Raw genomic sequence first — 25486 nt, 5'->3', positions numbered from 1 at the left:
CAATCTATGAAGAACTGAATAAATCAAAACGAAGTCAAGAAAAATGTTAGGTACTTATAGTATCACTACATAGAGTAAGTTTTATTTTTTTTATTTACGTGAATATTATGGATGTAACTGCAAATATATTGGAATATGCTGAAAAATCTTATTTTATATTCCAATTTTTTAAACATACGTACATTAATTATAAATCTTCATGTAAAATTAAAACAGTAAGTTTTATTTTATACTTTATTTAAATGTTTAAAAAAATAATATGTATAGTATTCGGCTATGTTATTTTATCTGTTTATATAAAAAGTGCTGATAAATTGGCATCTGTAAATCTAAGTTCGAGCCTGCAACTAATTTTCATCGAAAAACTGAAATGTTCGAGTGACATTTCGTATTGATTTCCATTGCAATGCATTAATATAACAATTTAGTAGCTAGGAACCCCTAATGCGTCAATTACATTGAGCTACTTTACAAGCTGTTTGTTGGCGAATTTAAAAGCGGGCAATTCAGCTACTGCTATGTAGCATATTGTGATGCATATTGTGATGATGACGCACAAAACTTTCCATTCGCTGAGAAGCCACAAGCCAGCGACTATTTTGACAGAATGTAGTTCGTTTTTTTACCGGGAGGTTGCTACTATGCTCTACTGCGCAGACGTAGTAGGCCCACACGCCGGCGTGTAGCGTGTAAAGTTGACCGGCTTTCAACTTTTCTCGGTAGAGTGTTTACAACCTGCTTATTAGCTTATTCGATGATTACACTGGGCGACTTTACAGGCAGATTGTAAATTCGCCAATAAACAGCTCGTAAAGAAGCTCAATGTAATTGAGGCTTTAACAACCAACAACTACTTGCTGTCTTTTGCTTCAATAGTTTCGGTGTATATAGTATATTAGTCTATGGTTTCAGTGATGTTCTGTGGGGGTAGGCAGGTCATGCATCACTTACGGGTGGCAAATGAAGTAACGAATACGAATATTACTTTTGAAAGCAGTGGTTATTTTTCATGTAGCAGACGATGCGGTCGCTTCGGTAAAAAGATATTGAAAGCATTGTAATTTTTGGGAACATTTACGATTACCTATTCATCGTAATGGTTTCATAAGGAGGCATCCAAACCCGTCAACGCCTTAGACCTCCGAGCATTGGTGTTTTTTAGTTTAGAGTATTTTTCGTTGATATGCTTTAATAATAAACAGGTGATGTGCAGGTATGTATTTTTTAAAGACTTTCATTGCACAGGTCTATTTGAGATAGCCGAAAATGAATTTAAAAAATATCGAGGTAGGTAGGTACCTACCTAACAAATTTGCATATTATGTAGGTAATCAATTAATTGACTAATAATGAAATGGGCGGCATTCTAGATCTACCTAAGGGCGGCCTGAATGTTTTTGTTGTAGAAAATAAATAAAGATCTATTTATCTTTTATTTAGAATCTTTTGTGAAAATCTGAAACAATCAAAGAGATTGGACTCTCTTTGGAAACAATGTTTTATTTTCTAAATTTCTTCTTTTTGGTATCAAATCAAGTTTTACGCAACATAGTCTATGGTTTACTGGTTGCCATAGACTAATATCTGGTTGCCAATGGCAATACTGATGTCAAAACGTCAGAAAAGTTTCGAATAAACCCGGTGAATCATTCAAGATTCAAGTTATGTCGACTACTATACGAGTAAATTAAACTATGTCGTAAATTCACAAGTGTTTAATGGTATTAATTACTCACCAAGTTCGCAAAACTATTATCAGTTTTTGTTTCATTTAGATAATCAAACTATCAAATTTTATTAGTTATTGTTTACAAGTTGTATGCAAACAACTTTAGCTGATAAAATAGAGTAGGCGTGGATTGTTAAAATAAACTGGAATGTTAATAATTACAGCGATTGATGACGGCGATGACAGTTTAACGCATCGCCGTCTTTTTGACGTGACAGAATTGTGGAATAGATAAGATTTGTGATAAACATATGAGTTGGGTTATAAGAAGTCGGGCTATTATTTCATTTGTGATTGTTTGCGAATTTTGCAATGGTGATTCATTCGCAGTCATTGTTGCTATCTTTTTGCGTTTAAAAAAATAGTACACGTTAAACACTCAGATCAAAGGCTTTAAAAATTTTATCCAGAATTTTAAGAATTCCCAATCTTTTTTTATTACAATTTCGATCGTCAAAAATTGTACCTATTGTTTATTTCAAAATTATTGTATTTCACACGAAATTATAGTAGTTTTACCATACCATACCTTTTTTATATCGTGCTTAGTATGTGACCAAATTAATAGTGCAGAACACATCACTGCAGTGCGGGAGTAATCATCAGGATGCTGTGGAAATCGTTGATTTTAGTCAGTGGTGTATCTTAACTCATAGCAAGCGTATACAAAGCATCGGGGCCCAACCGCACGGCATCTTGCCAAACCATACTTAGGTGATTGATTTAAAAAAAATAACATTGCTATTAATTGTAGGGGTCTTTTGACTGGTTCTCCGCCGTCGCAAGCTGCCATCTGTCAATGAGCGCAGTGTTGCCAACCGAACTATAATTATAGTAAATTTTGGTCCGCGTACTATTAAAAAAGTGTAGTACGTCAAAAATACCACAATTTAGAAAAATGGAATTAATTGAATTCGCCGGTTAGATTAGGTTAAGTTAGGTTAGGTTAAATGGAAAAATGGAATTAATTGAATTCGCGCATTAGCATATTTCGGTCATAAGAGGTGTTTAAATAAAGCAGGGCATCGAATTCTCCGTTATGTTTTCAACACGTCCTATAATTTTTGACGAAATAGTATAATGTCTTGGACCGCATACTATAATTCTATGATAAAAAGATAGCTGAATTCCAAAATGGCGACTGACAGCTAAAGACGGCGGAGGACCAGTTACAACCACCAATTATTGTAGTTTTAGTCCACTTAAAACAAATACGTATTAAGTACTGAAAAAGTTTAGTGTGCACTATTTATGTCAGATCTTAACAGCATGCTTCCACCCTTCGTCATTGATATACATGCCTAGGTTCAGCATTATTTTGTAAAAATAAAAATATGTAGGTACCATTATCCAAGGTTTATTGAGTCTTTGATGCAGGGCAGTTAAGTTACAAGTTACAACTGGGAACGTCCAAAAAGTAACAATACTTTTTTACTTATACCTAATTCAATAATTTAATATATTAGACGGTATGAGTATGTGGCAATGTTTGCAGAAATATTATTTAATTTTGCTCTGTTGCATGTGAATAGGATTTCGTATTACATTCTATAGTAGCCCTGTGAACGTGTGGCAGCGTTTGCACCAAAGGTTACTGCGATTTACTGATTTCTGATAAGTAGGTTTTGGAGTTGTAGTCGGTATGGACGACGTTGAAATGCAGTCGCCAGAATCTACATCGATGTAATCGCAAAAATTACCTCTGCGTAGCTTTATGATAAATAGTGCTTAGCAAGATGCAACCGGACAATGGGCCCCAAATCTCAGTCCGATCTATTTTATAATACTTTATGTCCAAAAAGAATGCTTTTGGGAAAACACAATTTGAGATATTCTATTCCTTTTATGAATAGACAGTGCATTAGGCCTGAGAGGTATAATAATTTAGTTACAACATTTCGCGAGTGGAGAACTACAAGGTTCTAAGTGTTTGTCCTTGGAGAAACAAAAGTAACAATGAGGCAGCTTAGAATACTACTTCATTGTTGGGTTTGTTTTTTCAAGGACGAACACTTAGAACCTTGTAGTATTTGTCCATTTTCGGCAAAATTAGACTTATGACTAAGGAGCGGATTTATATGCAACAAAAAACATGATTATATGCATGCACATATACACTTAAAATCATTGAAATATGCACTAAAACCAAAGAAATATGCAGTTAAAAATTGACATTTTATGGAAAAATATTGTAAATACCCACTTCACCCAATATTACCGATAAAAATCATAAAACAAATTAATAAACTTAACCAACATAGTACAATAACAAAAAAACACAAATAATCAATATAAAGTTAATCAATTACAATTTTCAAAATAGTTTGTTTACAAGTAGGTACAAATAATTGAACAAGAAATGCAAAATGTAAATGTAAACTATGGAAACTAAACATAGCATAAAAAAATAAAAACGACACACTTAACTATTCCTAAATACTATTTGCTGTTTTTTGTCCGATAAAATAATATCACCGGCCTTCTGCGCGCTCTGAAGCGGAGATGGCAGGCCGTGATAACGTCAAGGTCAAAGCGGGGGTGGGGGACAGAAACGCACGGGGTATTTGGTCAAGGCTGGTTTATTTCATCGTATTGCAGGGTAGTCGTTACAGATACGATACAGGTTATTGTCGTCGTTGGCGGTCGGTTGGTAATTGGCGGGCTGCAACGTGGTGTCGCGGCTGGGCTGCTGATTGATTGCTTGGCATCCGAGGCGAGTCAGTGCTTGCGGTGTGGCGATCTGCCGATGTCAGATGTGGTCTTTTTGGCGGGCTGTCCGGAATGCTGGCTTGGCTTCGCGTCCGAGGCGAGCGAAGGCGAGAAGAGATTTTGCGGTCAATGCTGTTGGTTCGGCGGTTGATGTAAGAGAGGGCTTTTTTGGCGGGCTGTCCGGAATGCTGGCTTGGCTTCGCGTCCGAGGCGAGCGAAGGCGAGAAGAGATTTTGCGGTCGATGCTGTTGGTTCGGCGGTTGATGTCAGAGAGGGCTTTTTGCGCGCGTTCAACTGACCGGCGGCGTCATGTTCATCCGTCGGTCGGGAACCTCTCTGTTTTACCGACGGATTGACTAGTGGCGGCGAAAGCGGCCGTTTTTGATAGACCGCGTCTGTTTTGGCGGGAGTTTGACGAATTTGAATTTCAAGGAGACGGGTTCCGCTCGGCCGAGGGTTGCGATCACCGCGAAGAGTGGACGTAGGCTGTGGTATTTTGGGAAATATGATGGTTCGGTCCGCCCTTTGAGGTAGTCTCCTGTGGGAGATTTTCATCTGGTATCAATAAGTTATAATATTTTTTTCAATATTCTCTGGCATAAAATTTCCCTCATATCTGTCAGTATTTTGTTTATATGCGGAAAATGATCTCTCAACGTCCACAGAGGTGATAGCGCAAAATTTAAATAAAGGTGCTCGAGTTGACTTCACTTTTTCTGATAAATTAATGAAATGCTCGGGGATGCCATTAAAAATGCAAGTGCATCTACCTGATTTAGTTATGTTTCGATAAAATTATAAATGCAAAAGCCCTAAAATATGCATTTATTAATGAAATATGAACTAATGTCTCAAATATGCATTTATAAGCACAATAAAATTTTATTTTTGGATTCTGCGTCTTTCGAAATGGATTTCTGTGCAACTCCCATAGCTGTGCATACACCCTAACAAAACATGCACTAGCATATAAATCCGGGCCCTACTTATGACACTCACTTTTGAGGTAAAGGTATTATGCTGTACACAAAAAAATACATACTAAGAATAAATCACACGTGAGTATGAAAGCCTTTGAAATTGGTATTGGATCAAAAAAAATGGATGGAGACGTCCATTAGATTTGGATCGGAGCGAAACTTTTTTTGAAAGAATAGCTAAAAGATGTTCAATAATTAGAATGTGGCATTCTTAAATCTTGTGAATTATTCGTTGAATAAAAGAAATAGTTAATTAAAAATTACCAAGTTCAAGTAAGTTACAACAGAAAAATATTGGAGTGATCCGTGACGTCGGTTAGTATCTAATTAAAAGTAATAAATACTTTAATTTAGAATACAAAAATCGGTTGCCTACCGTAATTCAATTTTGAGAGCGCTTATGAGCAGGTATTAATAAGACCAATAGTTAAAATTTGTCGTAATTAAGCATGGCAATCGTAGCATAGTGGTAATGCACAGGGCGCGAAACCCATGAGACGTAGGTTCGATCCTGCCGAGTGTTTTTGAAAAAATTGAAAAAAAAGAGAAGTTTTTACTTGCTTGGTTTTTGGAAAAGGGCCCATTATTTCTAGCTTCACCACTGATTTTAATTGATTTCTGCAGTATTTTTCAAGACAATAAATTGTTGACGCAGATTTATTACATGAGTGTTTTTGTTTGTACCTATTTAGTGAGATATAATTCAAAATGCAGCAGTCAACTCAACAGCAGAGAGCGGAGCGGTCAGTGTTTATACCGATGATAGAGTGGAGTGCACAAGATGCTCGTTTAAAGCGTGTCTTTGATAGAGTAAGTACATGTACTTATTATAAAAGAAATATGTTATTTCAAAAACGTTTGAAACTATCTGCCAAAAAGATTTTTCTTCGTTACCTAACTCATTCATTCCTGACCAGTTAATTACCACAACTCGATCAGTGCTCAAGACACGCCTGGCGTAATTAGTAATTAGTAATTATTACTTAGCATAATAATTAAATGTGTTAATTGACTCGTCAGCAGTGAATGTATATGTATATAATGGCCACACGCCAGGCGTGTTTTGAGCACTGACTGTGTTAAGTAATTCAAAACCAAAGATGTCCCTTCACTGGCATAATTTTTTGTGTTTGAATTTTATTTTTCTGGGTGTCAAAATTTTGTATGTTACTGCGTGGTGTCGCATATTTACGACATTAAGAAATCTTACATTCAGTATGACAAAATACAACACCAAATGATAACAATCATAAAAAACTAATATACACACCTTATTTGATGTGTAGATATTTTTATTCAAGCAATTTCAATCTTCTGTATATTTTTTTTCATTTATTTACAAATGCGGATTTTTGCGTACATACGAACTCGTCAAGTGTCAAAGCAGAAATGCATAGACTATAATGCAGAAATGCTTTATTTCTTGAAATGTCCAAACAAAATCGGTAAAGTAGGATGTTTATGATAAAAAGGTTTTCTAGGCACGGAAAAAGGATATTATTTGATAATTTACACATATGGCATTGGCTATATCAAAATAGTCTGAAATGTCGCAAATGTGCGACAATATGCAGTGAAGGGTAATAAAAAACCTTGGTGGCGATTTTGGCAGTGGACTGTATAATTTTGAAGGTGATGGTGGATTCCGGATCTAGGGGGAGGTTCACACAGTATGCCAGACACTGACCTTTATGTTGAGAGGGCTGGCGGGCACTGGAACCGCTTCAGTGATCACGCACTCGCGCACTGGTAAACAGACGATACACTTTTGATGGATGATATTATATGAGGTTGATGAATGATGATGATAGGTTGTATGATTGATGGACGCGACGTTCACTCAAACCGTAACAGATTTAGTGCAACGAAGGTCGAACAGATAGGTTTTGAATCACTCGGTAGAATTAGGTTGAATCAATCAACACACCCGTCGTATCGTTGAGCTGACTGAAATGTTCTTCGCAATTACAATCGATTCATGACCCGTAATTGCTCATCGTCTGCTCTTGTGACAATACTAAATAAGGGGATTTGAGTAGGTGGGGACTAAGGATGACGGCCACCATTTTTGGCGCAACCTTTCTTATATATAGATGGAGTCTAAATGTGTGAAATTGAAGCAAAAAAGGATCATTGGTCCACTGATTAAGTTAGCTACAAGTGACTTTGGATTCTAAGTTCATATGCAGAGAAGTTCACACTATTGCTGTGACATTTATTTGCCGATTGCAAGGTGTATATAAAAACAATCCGTCACAATGATTTATACTACAGTTAATATTTATTTAGTTGAAGGCATATTTTAAGAAGGCAGAAAATTAACTGAAGAATGTGACTAATGTCACTTTTTGGAGTAGATTCTGTGTTGTAAAAATTTTCCATATAAATTCATGTTGAATAATTAATTTACATTGGTGTGAATTGTGATTAAAAACAGTAATATATGGCAATTTGAGTGTATTTTATCATTTCCTTTCTGGTAGGGGTTCTGCAAGAATTTCTTCTTCTTCTTTAGTCATATCCGCCCCTTAGTTGGAGCATATGGACACCACAACGTCGCTGTAGGATTGATTTCCCGAATAGACCAAATGTTCAGGAGACGAAAAACAAATTTCATAATCCTATATTTAAATACATGGAGATATTTAAATTGTTATTTTTACAGCATTAGAATGATGTATTCATTACCATTATAAAGTAATTTAAAGAAAGGGATGGTTCTCGTCCAATTAGATACAAAAAAACATTCTGCCTTAAGAGGTCGATTTCGACAAAAACGGATATTCGGGAAACCAATCCTATAGCGAAGACAAGGCGCCTCCAAGAATCCTTGTCGCTTGCCAGTCTTCTTGCATCGTTCCAGGTCAAACCAACATCCCGTAGCTCCGCCATATACACTCTATAGATAGTATTTAGCGGCCTTCCAGGAAGCCGGAATCTGGTTGGCTTGAAGAACAGGCAAGCCAAGTTGAAATTCTCTTCTGGCATACGCAGCATGTGGCTGAGCAAGGTCTAACGTCGCCTCTTCCCTCTCAGCGTGATGAGAGGCTGCTTGGTGCGTTCTCTTATCTCCTCGTTGCTCCTAAAGTCATACCACCCCGCACACCCAGTATCCGTCGCAAACATCTGCAAGAATTTACAAAATGTTTATCTATTAGAAAATATTTAGAAAAAAATACGACACCGGGCAGAACTGCATCCATCGTATTCTGCCTAATGTGCTACCTGCGTCCTACCTAATTATGACGAAATCGCACAGCCACATATTTTAAAATGTTAATATTCTTTAATTGATAATTCATGGTGTGTGTTTATCTCACTTAACTGGTCGATCAGCCACGCTGGGCACCCTAACCCCCAAGCTAGAGCCCTGTCAGCCTCCTTTGGGGGGCCATGTACCACGGTTAAAGTATTCCGAGAATAATAATTTAATAATTCATTCTTAAAGTGACAACATTCTCTCTCTCGTGGTCCAGTAAAATTTATACGTTCGGTGGTCTTCCGACTTGGGAAATGAAATTTGGCAGGAATGTAGCCCTCGATCTCCTTATTAACCAAAAAAGAGTCACCAACGATCCGAGTGTGGCGTGAGATCATTTGTGGGGTTGTTCAGGTTGTTATTCTTAGAATAGATCTTGCCTGGCTCGGCTTGAAATCGTATAATAGGTTACGAAGTCACGATAGATTTGTATATGGCTGCTGAAGGGTCAGCAGTCTTATTTTACGTCTTTTTCATTTAACGTGTTACCTTTCAGATTGACACCGATGAAGATGGAAAAATATCCATGAACGAACTCAGAAACGCCATAGACTGGGAGCATTTTAAAGATAATGCGACACAGTGCATAATGGAGAATTGTGACACCAATAACCCTGATTTTTTGGATTTCAACGAGTTTTTGGGCATGATGAGGCGGAAAGACATGGGGAAATTGGTTGCCCATCTTATTAATAGAAATCTTATTGTGGTAGTGCCTCAGAAATCTTCTATTGGTAAGTGCAAGTTCATTGTCAAACATTAATCGGATATTCTTACTTCTTTGATTTATATTAATGCAGGGTTTCTAAACCTTTAGGTTGTGGCTCAAAGTTGGGTTGATCGTCCTATTGAGTGGGTGGTAAAATCAGTGACGTCGGGTAGGCAGATTGAGCGTCGCTTGGGGGCGGAAATCACTCGAAGGGCGGCAAATCGAGGAGAAATAGCTGTCTATATTTAGTAATAACGAAAATATCTTTCCATTAAATATTCAGTTTACTGGTTGGAAACATAATGTATTAATTAACATAAAAGGTTTAACAGGACTGAATTTTTTTTGTTGGGTTCGCGATGTCTAGCTTACTTCCGTTGCCCTTCGGCGTCCTTGGTGACCAGAAACGACACGAGCAGATTTGCGAATAATTACAGTCGATATTTTGTTAGTAATGTAATATATCCAACACATTTCTTCTTTCATAAATATTGGAGTCATGGAAGGATGATAAAAAATACTGTAAAAAGAATGAAACGGTATTTTGGCGGTGCCTAGGGGCGGTATTCTGTCTAGGGACGTCACTGGGTAAAATTATATATTGATGAGCCGAAAGTCCGAGGACAATAAATCATCCAATTCATCTATGCTCCGCCACTGACCAACGGACGATCGACGACTGAATAAAAAAAATCAAGCTTTCACAGTTGCGATAGTTAAACATATCGTAATGTCTTCCAATAATTATTTCTGAAATTTTGTCATTGACATGTAGATTTGCATAAATTAATATAAGAGTGTAAACAACACAAGTTTTACGTTTTCTTTCAAGAATTTCATAAATTAAAATACAAAAATAATTGCTAAATCTTTCATTTTATGTAAATTAACAAATCAATTAATAGTATTTTTTAGAACAATTATTACAGGTTTTTTTCGGTCCGAATGATTGTGTATTAATGTCAAATCGAACTTGAATTCATTGAAGTGATTGACGGACGAATTCTGGCAACTAGGCGAGTAAAATATCAAACATGTTTGAAATGCAACGAACCTGGTTTGCGTACTTAAAGCCGGCGCTCCATTGGCACGCAAGTCAGACGATTTACAGTCTTCGGACTTTTTTTTCGCGTGGAGCACCCCAGATCTGCGGACTTTTTAATCCGCAGACCAGGCTCGTTGGATTTCAAACATGTTTGATACTTTACTCTCCGAGTTGCCAGACTTCGTCTGTCAATCACTATGCAAATTTCGATTTGACATTAATACGCGATAATTTGGACCGAAAAAAAATCTATAATTGTTTAAACATTTTCATTGATTAATTTGTTAATTTACACATTATAAAATGAGAGATTGATCAATTATTTTTTTATTTGTATTTATGAAATTCATAAAATAAAACATAAAACTTGTATTGTTTTCACTGCTATATTATTTTATGCAAGTCTACATATAAATAACACAAAATTATAGGATTATCGGAAGACATTAGAATAATCGCAACTTTTGACTTTGAGAGCTCGACTTTTTTATTCGTTCGTTGATCAGTAGCAGAGCATAGATAAATCGGATGATTTATTGTCCTCGGACTTTTGGCTCGCCAATGGAGCGCTGGCATAAAAGTTCACAGATTTTGGATGCTTCATGCGAAAAAAAAGTCCGATGACTGTAAATCGTCTGTCTTGCGTGCCAATGGAGCAGGGGCATAAAGATCAAACAAAAGCACACAAAATTAAAATTGAATCCAAAATATGCAAACATTGTAGCGCCTGTACCCGTGCATGGATTTACTGTTGGTAATTGTGCTTATTTTAAACTATTGTGACAATAACTGTTTACACGTAGAAGTGCTGACTGTCTCTCCAATCTCATTCTTCAAGAGTAAGCGAGACGCGATGTTGTCATTTTATAGTACTATTTGACAGGACGTATTTAAAATCGGTTAACCTCAAAATGAGTAGTTCGTTTTTTTACCGGCAGGTTCGCCATTATCCTTCTACTGCATAGGCGCAGATCTTACTTACGCGTTAAAATTCAGAAGCTTCCAAACTTGTTTGATTTATGCACATAATCTTGCCAACTGCAGGATAATACATGTTTACCCATACATTTTCTTACTGTGAACAGTAAATCCATGCACGTGTAAACGGGGTATTAACTTATTTAGTGGTAAAAATTCAAATATGGAAGGAGCAAACAAACATAATCTGTGTTTTATATGTATATATATATATATATACAGTACACTCTCAGTAATCTGCCGCTTGCTTATCCGACAACTACTATAATCCGCCGTTATTTTCACTGGTTGAAAGCACAAATCAAGCTCTATAATCCGCCGGTATGCGTATGTCAAATGCACGTGCCAATATTATGACTTACGGCTCTTTGAGCTGTCCGCCGTCTAGCCCAGTTCCGTTGAAAATTAAATTTAACCTGAGTCAATATTATTATCGTTTTCTTTCAGTTTTTTGTTTGAATAAGTTAACAAAATGGAGTCTTCTCGAAAGCGTAAACATTACACATTAACTTTAAAACAAAAATTGGAAATTTTACAAAGGATAGATAGCGGTGCTTCATTTACTTACATTGCTAAAATGTACAATATTTGTTGGCCGCCCTTGGTTTAATACATGTAGAAATAAATTTAGCTTATTTAATATGTACTAGCTGAGCCAGCTGGCTCTCGCCAGTCTGTCTCGCTAGGTCTTGCAGACAGCTTTTCGTCATAGTGACTTGGTGTTGGATTTTAATATAATAATTGTGAAGTGTGTATAGACGGCGCCATAGTTTTCCCTTCGGGATGGATTTTCATTCACGTCAGACAGTTGAAAATTTATCTGATTTGACAGTTTTACGATCTGCATGTCGTCACTGCCAATACAAATTTGGAGTCATGTGCGAAGTCTATTCTCAATATCGTCTGACACCATTTCAGGCTGCTAGGCCTAGCAGAACAGCTGGCAATCGCCGATTGCTACCACTGTCATTTTAATTTTAATACAATATATGTGTAGGTATGTGCATTTAAATATGATAAATAATTATACATCTCAATCGTGATTATCATAAATAGCGATCCAATATAACGCGAATAATAATCTCTTTCGGGTCCCATTTACATAATAGAAAAAGGTTAGCAGCATAAAAAATAAATTTAAACATTATTTTGTTTCATTGTCTATAAAAAATAAATGCTTGGAGCCATAGAATAATATTTTAAAAATCATATTTTGATTTAAAAATTAACCTTAAACAATATAGTTTCCCGGTGTGGGACATTCATATCGAGACAAATGTTGATAAATAATGAAGCAATACATATTATATCTGATAAGAATAGGAATTTATAAGACCTACAGATGTGGAATCAGCTTAAAGAGGCCTTCATCCAGCAGTAGATTGATACAGGTTGATGACGATAATGACGATATAAATGGGTAGGTATATAAAATCACAAATTTAAAAAAATATTGCAGTTTATATGACCAAGAAGAGTAGAATTAGGTTGGGATAACCTTCATCCAGCAGTGGAGTAATCTTGGTTGATGATGATAATGACGATATTATGAATGGGTAAATATAATATCAGGCTAGGGAGGCCATTATCCAGCAGTGTATTGGTTCAAGTCGATGATGATAAGATGGATAGAAATATGTATAATATCACAAATTAACCAATAGTAGTAGAATCAGGTTGCGGAACTCTTGGATCACGGTGGATTGATCCTGGTTGATGATGATGATGATTATGATGACGATATGAATATGTAGATAAATAATATTAGATATTAAATACTGTCAAGAATACAATCAACGTAGAGAGGCCTTCATCCAGCAGTGGATTTATTGAGGCTCGTGATAATAATGGCATTATATAAAGATAAGTAGATAATAATAATTATAATATCACTGATTTTGATAAATATAACAATTCATGTGTAAGTAAGGAGTAGAATAAGGTTGAGGAGGCCTTCATACAGCAGTGGATAGGTCAAGATTGATGATGATAGGGACGATAAAAATAGGTAGATATTATACAATCACACATTTTGATGACTATAACAATTTGTATTAATTTCTTTCATTGTTTGCAATGGCAACTTTTTTAGTTTAATATGACTATATTCTGATCTATGGAAATTAGTAGCCTGGGTAATTATTCAATAAAAAAAGATTGAGTGAACAGCCACAAAGAAGTATTTTAAAAAATCAAATTTGGAATATCACGTTATCTATGAAATGGCGGACAGGGGCGGACGCCGTTGTCAGAAAATATTATACGTAGTGAATTGTACCAAGATTATGGTTTTTTCACCGGAAAAAAGAGCGCCAATGCCTACATTACGATATTTGAATAAAAATAATCGATTTCGTTTGTCAAATAAAGGATTAGAAGGTCTTAAGCGACGAAGACGTCATTCTGCTGTGCGTTAAAAGAAGTATGGCGAATTGTATACGCTATATGAGAAAATATCGGTTATAAACGTCACGTTTTTGGAAAATCATCGGATATTTCTCAAATTTGGTCAATTCAATCGGTAGATAATTCGGTAGCGCACATTTCGAAGTGAAGATGTAAAAATAACAATAAAATGTCGCTTAAATGAGCTGTTGGTGTATTTTCCAAAATCTCTTAGGATAATAATATATAGGAGATAATTTAATAAATACTTGATTTTGATTATAAAGAAAACCATTATGTATTCTGTTTTTTAAATTCTATTTTACCACGTTTTTCTTAGCTCGTATTCTTGTTTGTCCAGTGGTTTTTTATCCAGTACAAATCTCGCAATCGATTTTTAACTAACTTCCCGACTAGCTAGACATTTGAAACTTTTAGAATATATCAGAACACGATGCAAATGCATTCTTTTAATACTTTTAGCCCTCTTTAAGTAGAATTGAATTCATTTTCAGTTTATTCTGTTTTGTATGAAAAGTTATTTCGGAAGAAATTCGTAATCCAATCCACTATTATTGGTTGCTAAGGGGGTGGTCCTAGCAACTAAATTATTAATATATACGTACGTTACTATGGAAATCAAACTGACATTTCAGTATTCTATATTTGTTTGTTGCAAAATAGCAAAAAAATGATTTGTTGACAATTGCCTTATTTTGTCCTAAATTATTAATACATAGATTTGTCAAGTTTATATGATTCAACAGGAAATTTAAAACCGTGGTATATAAAAAGTTCTTTTTATCTTGTAATTATTATTGTTTAATTTGTATGTTTTTGAATTATTGTTGTTTTTTTTATTTTATTTCTTTTGTATAAAACTATTTTTGCTTTGTTTTTTTTTCTCTACCTTGTTTTTTCTCTAACTGATTACTTGTAATTTTTATTCTAAATGTCATGTTGTGAATGTCCTGAATTAATAATTTGTTATGTACTCAATGTGTCTTTTTCTTATCTTGTCTTGTCTAAATAAATAAATTACATATTTGCTAGTACAAATTTCTCAATAAAAACTATTTTTACGAAATATGTACCTGTTTTAATTTTTACCATATTATTTTGTATGTATGCACTATAATCTGCCATTTTCACTAATTGGACACTTGTCTGGTTTTTGGGGTGGCGGATTACTGAGTGTACTGTATATATATATATAGATATAGTTACTTCAATAATTCCACCAAGTATGTATACATTTGATGATAATTAATAGCAGTTGCCTTTTACAGGTTCCCGTATATTAGCCGAATGTTCATATGTGCCAAAATGTATGTTGTTGATATCGATAATAGAGATAACTCTGTTTGCCATTGACGACATGTGCAAGAACCACACGGAAGCGACGGGACCCATAGCCGCAATATTGATGTATGATCCGCAGAAGAGATATCAAGCCTGGCGTTTCATCACCTACATGCAGGTCCACTCCGGGTACGATGAAACCATACTGTATTCTCTTCGCCGTCGTGTTCCACCGAACGAATGGAAATTGCAATTGAAAAAGAGGGCTAATCTTGAGGAATGAGAAAGAATGAACTCTCATAAGGTTACGGGAATTCTTGATCGCAATCTCCAGTTCCAAACCTTGGGATTGATGTAACCAATGCTCTCGATTTCTAAGACATACAGATCAACCAATTGGTATTGTTTTCTATTATGCAACGCTTGTTTATCTATAAAATATCTAAAATCATGCAATTAAAAATCATACATAACTTTGGATATTTTATAGGTAGAATAATATTTTTTATCAATTATAGTTTAGTTTTGGCAAGGCTTAATGAATTTAAAAATAATTACAAGATAAAAAGATTTTTTTATATGCAACGTTTTTAAATTTTCTGTTGAATTATTATGCTCAATATGCTCAAACTTGTACATGATATGAGGTAAATAAAAAACAAACAAACAAACAAATATAGAATACTGAAATGTCATTTTGACATTTCATTCTGATTTCCATAGTAACGCACGTATATATTAATAATTTAGTTGCTAGGACCACCCCCTTAGCAACCAATAATAGTCTTTTACTTTTTACGGATTTTTCTGAAATAACATTCCATACAAAACAGAATTAACTGAAAATGAATTCAATTCTGCTTAAAGATGGCTAAAAGTATTAAAAGAATGCATTGGCATCGTGTTCTGATATATTCTAAAAGTTTCAAATGTCTAGCTAGTCAGGAAGTTAGTTAAAAATCGATTGCAAGATTTGTACTGGACAAACAACCACCGGACAAACAAGAATACAAGCTAATAAAAACGTTGTAAAATAAACCAACAATATGTGTAATATGTATTTTTAATCCAATGAAAACAAATAAGTATGCATGAAAAAGTGTGCACAATTTTTGTCATATCGTCCAAAGTATACCAAAACTATTATGGTTTGAATTAGGCTGGTTTTAATTGATTTTTAAAAACTAATCAACACCATCTGCAAATTGTGCTTGATTTCAATATTTATTTATATCTTTTAGATTCGAACATTTGGCATGGAACCTGCTGATGCAGATAAATCTCGGAATGCCACTGGAGATGATACATAAATGGTGGCATGTGGCCATCGTGTACGTGGCGGGCGTGCTGGGTGGTTCTCTCACCACCTCCATCTTTGATCCCACAGTCAAGTTAGTGGGGGCATCAGGTGGAGTCTTTGCCATGGCCACTGCGCATATTTCTACCACAATAATGGTGGGTTTTAATCAAATCATTGGCACATTTCCAATTTGACTTATAACCAAAACAATATGAACTATGTATATATATGGAAGGAGTACATTATTTCTATTATATGACATTTGAACACATTTCACAAACAAATGAAGAATGATTACAAAAAAAAAAAGCTGGCAATTCCGTCAAGCAAAGGCTGTCACATTTTGATATTTGTTGTGTTTACAATGTTAACTTACTAGCGTTAACTTACTTACTGGCCTTTCATTTGGGAACTTCGGGTTCGATTCCCAGTGAGGACACAATATATTTACCTATGTGATTTTTTCAAAGCCTGGGTGTTTGTGATTGTTTCACCTCTATTACAAAATACACTACTGTTATTGGGCTACTAGGCCTGTTGTGTTAAAAGGAATATATATGATGTATATCAGGGTTGGCGAACCTATGGCACGCGTGCCAGAGGTGGCACATACGAAAATTTAGCTGGCACATAAAGGATTCACAAATACAATTTTTTGTGCACATTATGTCAGTACTCATTTATATTAAATTTCATCTTTCCGTACACAAAATACATTTTTAAGCCGGCAACAATGCCATTGACATTATTGTCATTGCTTGTTGTTTTGCCTCAAACATAATCGCTAAAAATTGAAAACAGTTCAGTGATGGGGAATATATGAAAGAAGTGTGGTTAAAATGCTCCCATGATTTCTTTGAAAATTTTTGAAAGAAGGAAAAAAATATTCAAAGAATAAAAGATATGCCTTCGGCTAGAAACACGATGAAAGCTAGAATCTCAAGAACTCAATACTAATTGCAGTTTTTAAACATTTTCAATAGACTTCTTAAAAACCTTTTTTTCTATTTTTTCCCCATGAAAAACTGCTCGTTACGTCAGAAAGTCGAAAAATAATATCAGGGAGAATTTGGCATGCGCTCGTAAAAAGGTTCGTCAACCCTGATGTATATAATATATATATATATGTATGATTTTACAGGATTTTTCAATAAAATTATATTGCTAAATTGTTTTTTTATTTGCTCTGCAAATTGGCAAATCAATCTCATGTCACAATAAATGTGAGGTTCTCTTCAAATGTCACTTGTACCTATCTTCACATTTTTATAATTATTATTATGACAAGGTTTTCTTCAACATCTTTGCTTATAACTGTTTTCAACATTCTGTAATTTGGATTCAGATACTGGTTTTCAAACGATCTATTATTACTATTCCAAGAAAGAATATTGATATATCTTTATCAGTGTTTTTAGTGTTTGAAGGGGTATAACCTAGGGGCGGCAGGTTATATGAAAGTATGGTGAAGCAGGCTAGTATGGTGAAAAAGTATGGTGAGGCGGGCTGGTCAATCAATTTGTGGCAAAATTTCCACGTTAACATTATATTATATGGGTACGTTATACTGACCAAAGTAAATTCTCCGTGATACAGTGATTTTTTTTTATCGCGTCGCTATTCCTCGTAAATTTGTATTCATTCAGTTGTATGAGAAAGTAGATTCCTTGCCCCTCTTTTTATTTAATACCTCTATGGGTGTAACCAAGGCCTGAACAAAAACGAACCATAAGTGTGAGTGAGTAAGCATTTGGCACGCTAACATCTCTGCACTATGCGTTAGAACAAGATAGAATTTCTAAGGCTGAATTAAAAAAAATTTTAAACATTGCCGGTAAATATGGATTTGACTGATTACATTCATTTAAAAACTGCTGAAATTTTTTGTTTTTGTGTTAAATAATATAAAGTTAGTGGTAATTATTTTTAGTTATTTTGGTAGAACATATGGTTAAATATGTTGTGTTTAAATTTGGTAGCCGTACTGAGAAGCAACACAATGGTATAACGTTTCATAGTTAAGTTGATAATAATAAAATCGAGTTTCTACTGTGCGTTATACGCAAGAAACGCGGCTTCATTTTGCGGAACAATAGGCGCTCTCTATATAATCATTACCCTGAGGGTGTAACCCTGTAAAGGGATCGTGATACCAAATGAAAATATCAATACCCAAGGCCTCAACAAAACTAACCATAAATGTAACTAACCATGAGAATGACAACAGTAGAGTAACCCAATGTTAGGAATAAAATGTTTTTAAATACAAAGTGATTACAGTAAAACCTCGTTAGTAAGAACACTGATAATTCGAAATTCGCCGTAATTCGAAATTTTCCATTAATTATTACAAACATAAAACCAAACCTTTATATTTATATAAATATTCATATAAAACCAAACCTTTAATTCAAATTTCGTAATTCGAAACGATTTCAGAGTCCTGGCATATAAAAATATTATATATAAATCGTAATAAAGTACACTATTTCAACACAGCCAATCATTGAAAATTGTGACAGACTTTTCTTAAAACATCAAAAATCACTTATTTTATGAAGGTAATAAAAATAATCCTGACATTTTATGACCCAATTCGGTAGGCACATCTATGATAGGAAACTAAATTAATGAAAATCAAAAATTCGATTTTCGGTCCCATGAAATTCATATTAACGAGGTTTTACTGTACATCTTTGAATCCTTTTTCATGCCTAAATCGGTATGTGGTGATGTGAAAACTGTTTCTATCATATTTGTTCCTTATGTCACTTGTACTTCTTTAATCTTCAGTGTCCCTCAATTATCAATTTCCAGAATTGGCCTGAGACGGATTACCCCACAATGATGATTGTCCTTTCGATAGGTTACAACAGTTGCGAGATCATCTACAGCGGCTCTGACGAGAATATTGAATTCATGGCACATATGGGTGGGGCTGCGGCAGGCCTGTTGGTAGGAATCGTAGTGTTCCAGGAGCGGAACCGCAACTTGAAATTGTGGCAGAAAAATCTGTGGTGGATTGCCGTCAGTGTGCTCCTCAGCCTGATGACGATGGCTCTGCTGACACATATCTTTTACACAGACAATTTTCCACCTGTCAAGTAAACCTAATCTTGACCGTTGAAAGAAATGATTTACTTTACTGTCAATCGAGGAAATGATCTTGACTACACTAGGGACCAAATGCAAAGATGTTTATGTTTGTGTCAAACTACTGATTACTAATTATGAACTTGTTGCATAGTTTATATAAATTTAATAAAATAAATTAAAAGACAACATTGTTTTTTGCTATCTGTTAAAATTCCGATTTCTGTCAATTTAAAAATATTATTAACTCCATGACATGCTTTTGTAACTTACCAACTTAAGGGTTATAGTGTCTGCAATGGTCACAGCTACGGCTCGCTAATGAGTACCCGGCTTTAGATAATGGCGTTTGAAATTTTCACACGAATTCTAAATTCTATTTATAATTAATTTTTTTTTGACCATGTCTGATCCAAGATCATAATAATATGAACCTCCAGAAATTGAAGGTTTGTATTAACTCATTTAGTGCTAACACCGCGACTGACGCGTTTTGAGTACTTGGCCATTAGATATAATTAACGTGTGATTTAAATGTGGTAATTAAAAGGTCAGCAGTGATTGTGTAGATGTAGATCAGCAGTGATAGATTATGGTTTTTGACGAAAAATGGATGTTAATCACTTACTCAACCTATTAGGTCCATGCTCTGACTCCAAACACAAATTGAAAATGTGTATTTGCCACGATATTGTAAACTGACGCCTCAGCTGCTCGGCCGTCATAATTTAGTGAGTGGTAAACCGTAAGCTCGTGAAGTCGTGCGTCTCGAAGTTTGTTTATCGTGAGTTTAATGGGTATAGAGTTTATAGAGCAAGTGGCTAACATACATTTTTCATAAAAAAAAACTGTTAAGGAAACCTCTCTGTGAAGCGGTCAAATTCTTACCGGATTGTAGAACCAATAATTAAATAATTATAAGATAAAAAGAACTTTTTATATACGTTTTTTAAATTTTCTGTTGAATCATATAAACTTGACTTGACTAGCTTAAACGATCAAAAAAATTTGTACTTGATTAAAATAATACTGAAATGTCATATTGATTTCCATAGTAACGCACGTATATATTAATAATTTAGTTGCTAGGACCAACTTAGCAACCAATAATAGTGGATTGGATTACGGATTTCTTCCGAAATAACTTTTCATACAAAACAGAATTAACTGAAAATGAATTCAATTCTACTTAAAGATGGCTACATGTATAAAAAAAATGCATTGGCATCGTGTTCTGATATATTCTAAAAGTTTCAAATGTCTAGCTAGTCGGGAAGTTAGTTAATCGATTGCAAGATTTATACTGGATAAACAACCACCGGACAAATAAGACTATGACCTAATAAAAACGTTGTAAAATAAAATATAAACTTGTACTCTATGAAATTTTACAGTTCAATAAGAAATCAATCTAGATATTTTATATTGAATGAAAATTTTTCAATTTGTGTGTGTATGGAGTATGGACCTAATAGGTTGAGCAAGTGGCTGACATCCATTTCTCGTAAGAAACAAAATCTGTCAAAACAAACCTCTACTCTGTGGAGGCCCATATGATCCTATCAGGATCGGACATGGTCGAAAGAAGAAGAAAATAATTGAGTGTCCGTACTGTATGAAATCCATTTACACTAATATTTTTAGTTTTTCTGTATAACTATGTATTTTTTAAATAATGCTTTATTAAGTATAATGAATACCCATCTAGTGAAGATTGTCTCAATAATATTGTACATAATTATATAATATTTTATATTCTAAAAACCATTGTACATAATAATTTTGTAATTATTTTTATGGTTGAAATGTGCAATAAAAAATTTCAACCAAGTACATGCATTTTAATATTGAGTTTAGGTTTACTCAGCAGTAATAATATTCCATTACATTGGTTTGGAAACAAAGTTTACCTTATCGTGTCCGACGTATCCACCACTGACCGATTTCAACTCATATCGCCCCTGCGTACATGTCGCATATTCTTAGGGTGTGATGCCAAATATGGATGACCAGTCTTGTAGTCACAACAGCTACTGTTTGGCAATGGTTGTGGCCAATGATCCCTGTAATCCCCGTAATACCAAAATGTGTCCGCACACATGTTTTCATACCCCGCACACAAATATATTGTAAAAGAAAGTTTCCTTTTCCAGATTTTAGTTTTGCTCGAATGCGTGAAACTGTCACATGCACAATTCTTCGACTCATTTCTCTGTGCGTCTAACGCGAGCATTCCCCTGTTTATTAACCTATCCAGATCAATTTGGTTGTATTTCAGTTTTACTGGATATTTGTGGAACCTTTCAGGCATCAAGTGCTGAATGTGAACGAGGATTTAGTTTGATGAACGCGATTGAATCAAAATCAATAAATAGAATGGACACATCTTTTATGAATGTTTATTCTGCATAAAAGTGTTTATATTGAACAAAAACAACCCAACATACAAATAAATAGATTTAATATGAATATAAAAAAAAATTTCTTGCAAGTTTAGTATTTAATATATTTTATCAACGAATACTTTTTTTCTATTTACAATTCTTTTATTTACTTCAAAATTATCATTGTTAGTGTTATTATTATATAAAATCACTGAAATTAATAAATACCTTAAAAATATAAGTTTTAATGAAATAATTACAAGATAAAAAGAACTTTTTTATATACGTTTTTAAATTTTCTGTTGAACCATATAAACTTGGCTTGACTAGCTTAAACGATCAAAAAAATTTGTACTTGACATGTCATATTGATTTCCATAGTAACGCACGTATATATTAATAATTTAGTTGCTAGGACCCCAGACCTCTAGCAACCAATAATGGTGTCGAAATAACTTTTCATACAAAACAGAATTAACTGAAAATGAATTCAATTCTACTTAAAGACGGCTAAAAGTATTAAAAAAATGCATTGGCATTGTGTTCTGATATATTCTAAAAGTTTCAAATTTAAAAAAAAATCGATTGCAAGGTTTGTACCGGACAAATAAGAATACGAGCTAAGAGAAACGTTGTAAAATTGTATGTGTGTTTGTGGGAGAGAGGGGGGGGGGGTGTAAATTTACCGCACCGGGTGACGTGTGACACCAACCCTCGTTACGCCACTATTCAGATGCATTGATGATCCGCACACAATAGAAAAATAGAGGGAACGTTGGTTGTGGCCTCTATTGTACCCACAAGGCTAAGGCCACATAGGCAGGTGCCTTGCTTGGTGGCTACGTGCTAGGTGATATATCCTAGCCAATGGACATACACTATACTATCGCAATGGCCACACTGCACGCTTCGCGCCTCGCTATGTGATTATTAGTCACCTAGTGATTTTGCAAGATGGCGGATGTTTCCTCAGCATGACAAACGTCAAACACCGTATATTTTGAGGTTATAAATAATGAAGCATGAATTGACATTACATCGCTGTAGGATTGGTTTGTCGAATAGACCAAATGTTCAGGAGACGAAAAAAGAATTTCATAATCCTATATTTAAATACATGGAGATATTTAAAATGTTGTTTTTACAGAATATGAATGATGTATTCATTACCATTACAAAGTAATTTAAAGAAAAGTATGGTTCTGGTCCATTTAGATACAAAAAACATTCTGCATTAAAAGGTTGATTTCGACAAAAACGGATATTCGACAAACCAATCCTATAGCGACAATTATGCACCCAACAAGTTCGAATTTGAGACTTTCGAAATTTTAAAATTCTCTGTGAGAAGTAGCTTTCTGGTTAGTTTTGAGAGTGACATAAATCGTTGTTGACTTGAGCGCTCCCAAATGTCAAATGAATTTGTACCTAAGCACGTAGCGTGCAATGTGGCAGTAGTGTTTTTAGTAGACAAGCATAGCACCTAGCTCAGCACTAGTGAAGCACCTAGGTGGTTTCATATTATTATTAATGTTTCCTGTTTCACTTAAACATGCTATCTCAAAAATTTTGTATAAATAGATATATAATGTACCAGTAGTTGACCATTTAAGAAAAAAATTCAACAAAAATGACGATTAACGTTTAGCATTAGACCGAATGTTGGCAAAGCAAGTCTACTCATAATGGATCAAATGTCTTAATTAATATGACAAGACACAAATTAAGAAAGGGTCTGTTACAAAAAAATTGTGTTCAATTTTTCAAGACCATGTTTTTGTTCCAGTAGTTGACCATCCAAAAAATTGAAAGTTCCAGTAGTTGACCACTATATGTTTCAGTAGTTGACCATGTCTAATCAGGGGTTCCAGTAGTTGACCACTATATTTTTCAGTAGTTGACCATGTCTAATCAGAAGGCTTTATGGCAAATCTGTCATCAGAGTTGCCTCAGGGCTTCCTGTCAGACCACTCTAGCCCATAGCTACTTGAATCAACTTGGTAGCAATGGCCGGTTCAGTAACAAGTTACATAGGAGAGGATTTTGTTTGACAGCCAATCATCAGCTATGTTCGGGTAACAAAAGGTGCAAAATTAATTACTTCAAACTAAAAATACAAAAATATATTTATTTTAGCAACTAAGTACATACATACTGCATAGTAACGCATAGGCTCAGTACTTACCAAAATAAAACTTAACATAAAAATCCTTAGATATTCCAAATAAAGTCCAATTCCGGAACTAAATAAACATTACGAGTTTTGCTTACTTGTGTCGGGTCATTTATGTGGGATACTACCGCCTTCCATTCATGGCTAAGTACATCGGGTCGCTCTGGCCATTTCCATAGTCTCCAGCACTTTTGCATCGATGAAATAGTAGTTTTTACTTAAGAAATATGGACGATTTTCCCCGGGAAGTATTATAATATAATGTTCATTAATGACTTTCATAACGGGCAGCCATCGAGTTTTAGGCTTAAAGCTTTCATCACTAGACTTATGCCATTCACTCTCCGCTGAGTCTGAAATGTCAACACTTGGGTTAGAAGACTCAGAAGAAAAACGCATTTTCTTCTTGACTACTTTCAATTCCCCCATTTTTTTTCTTCCTTTGCTTGCTCATTTAGTTCTTTCTTTCTTTGCCTCTCTGCAGCTCGTTCTTTTTTCAACCGTTCCATTTCTTTTTTCTTCCTCTTTTTGTTTAGAAATACTCCTGGCAAGTGGGGTGGGGGTTTTTTCCCTTTTTTGCTTTCTTCTTGAATTTTTCTTCCCCTTTACCGGGGAAGAAAAAATGTCTCTTGAATGGACTACGAATATTTGATGGACCAGCCACGGGTTCACTGGCGATTGGAGACGAAGTATCATTACAAATCCTTATACCAACCTTAGGTGCACTGGCGATTAGAGACGAATCACCATCACTAGTCGTTAGACCAGCCACAGGTGCCCTAGCGATTGGAGATGAAACATCATAATAATTCATAGTATTCCAGGCGGCCAGACATCATATCATCGGATTCCTCTTCTTGCAATGCCTCATCGATGAGTCTGATCGGGTCAGGTGGAGTGATATTTTCCAACTCATTTTTTACTTTTCGTCACAGTGCGAACAGTGACTTGTTATCTTGATCAAGTTCGTTGTTTTTGCGGAATGATTCAAGATTTTCCTCATCAATGTTTTTACTCAGGAACTCTCTCTAAATACCGCTTGGGTTCCTCTGATGTAACCATTGAAGGCACACTTCATGATTCTCCTGGTACTGTTACAGCTTAAGGGCTCCATGGACAAAGTCCACATTTTCGGAAATTTCTTATGGAATTCTTTTGTACTTGTAGAGGACTGTCGTTGGTGTGACAGCCCCACCGACACTCCCTGTTACTATGACGGTTATGCATTCTTTATCGTCGGCATTTACCTGCTGGTACACTGTCTCGATTCCTTTTTTGGCTAAGACCATAAGACCCTGCTCCCCTAGGTGCGGCAGGTTATATTGAAGTATGGTGAAGCAGGCAGGTTATATAAAAAAGTATGGTGAGGTAGGCTGATAAACAATTTGCGGCAAAACTAACGTTAACATTATTAATTATATGAGTACGTTATAATGACCA

General features: G+C 35.0%; 2 protein-coding genes across 3 annotated transcripts in view; one reads left to right on the top strand and one right to left on the bottom strand.

The window, feature by feature from the left end:
* Window positions 1-25486, bottom strand: part of LOC147069814 (uncharacterized) — a 570178-nt gene that overhangs the window by 273172 nt on the left and 271520 nt on the right. The gene's annotated exons all lie outside the window — the stretch shown is intronic.
* Window positions 1597-21070, top strand: LOC147069823 (rhomboid-related protein 2-like). 2 transcript variants are annotated; one of them, XM_085950589.1, is made up of 7 exons: window positions 1597-1721; window positions 2279-2443; window positions 6111-6228; window positions 9174-9411; window positions 15084-15285; window positions 16338-16551; window positions 19214-21070. In XM_085950589.1, the coding sequence occupies exons 3-7, from the start codon at window positions 6127-6129 to the stop codon at window positions 19502-19504; spliced, it is 1047 nt and encodes a 348-aa protein (XP_085806715.1). In that variant the 5' UTR covers window positions 1597-1721; window positions 2279-2443; window positions 6111-6126; the 3' UTR covers window positions 19505-21070. The 2 variants fall into 2 exon arrangements, with proteins under 2 accessions (XP_085806715.1, XP_085806716.1); XM_085950590.1 differs by lacking the exon at window positions 2279-2443 and having other exon boundaries at window positions 1604-1721.

This window comes from Rhyacophila brunnea, unplaced genomic scaffold (genome assembly GCF_057557595.1).
Source record: "Rhyacophila brunnea isolate RB1 unplaced genomic scaffold, BYU_Rbru_1.0 scaffold_23, whole genome shotgun sequence".
In the NCBI taxonomy this organism is placed as follows: Eukaryota; Metazoa; Arthropoda; class Insecta; order Trichoptera; family Rhyacophilidae; genus Rhyacophila; species Rhyacophila brunnea.
The sequence above is the reverse complement of the archived record's forward strand: the minus strand, read 5'-3'. Positions and strand labels throughout refer to the sequence as shown.

Coding starts and splice junctions, on each gene's coding strand:
- LOC147069823 (XM_085950589.1), top strand. CDS start 6,127: ATGCAGCAGTCAACTCAACAGCAGAGAGCGGAGCGGTCAGTGTTTATA. Junction 6,229..9,173: donor TAAAGCGTGTCTTTGATAGA/GTAAGTACATGT, acceptor GTTACCTTTCAG/ATTGACACCGATGAAGATGG. Junction 16,552..19,213: donor ATATTTCTACCACAATAATG/GTGGGTTTTAAT, acceptor ATCAATTTCCAG/AATTGGCCTGAGACGGATTA.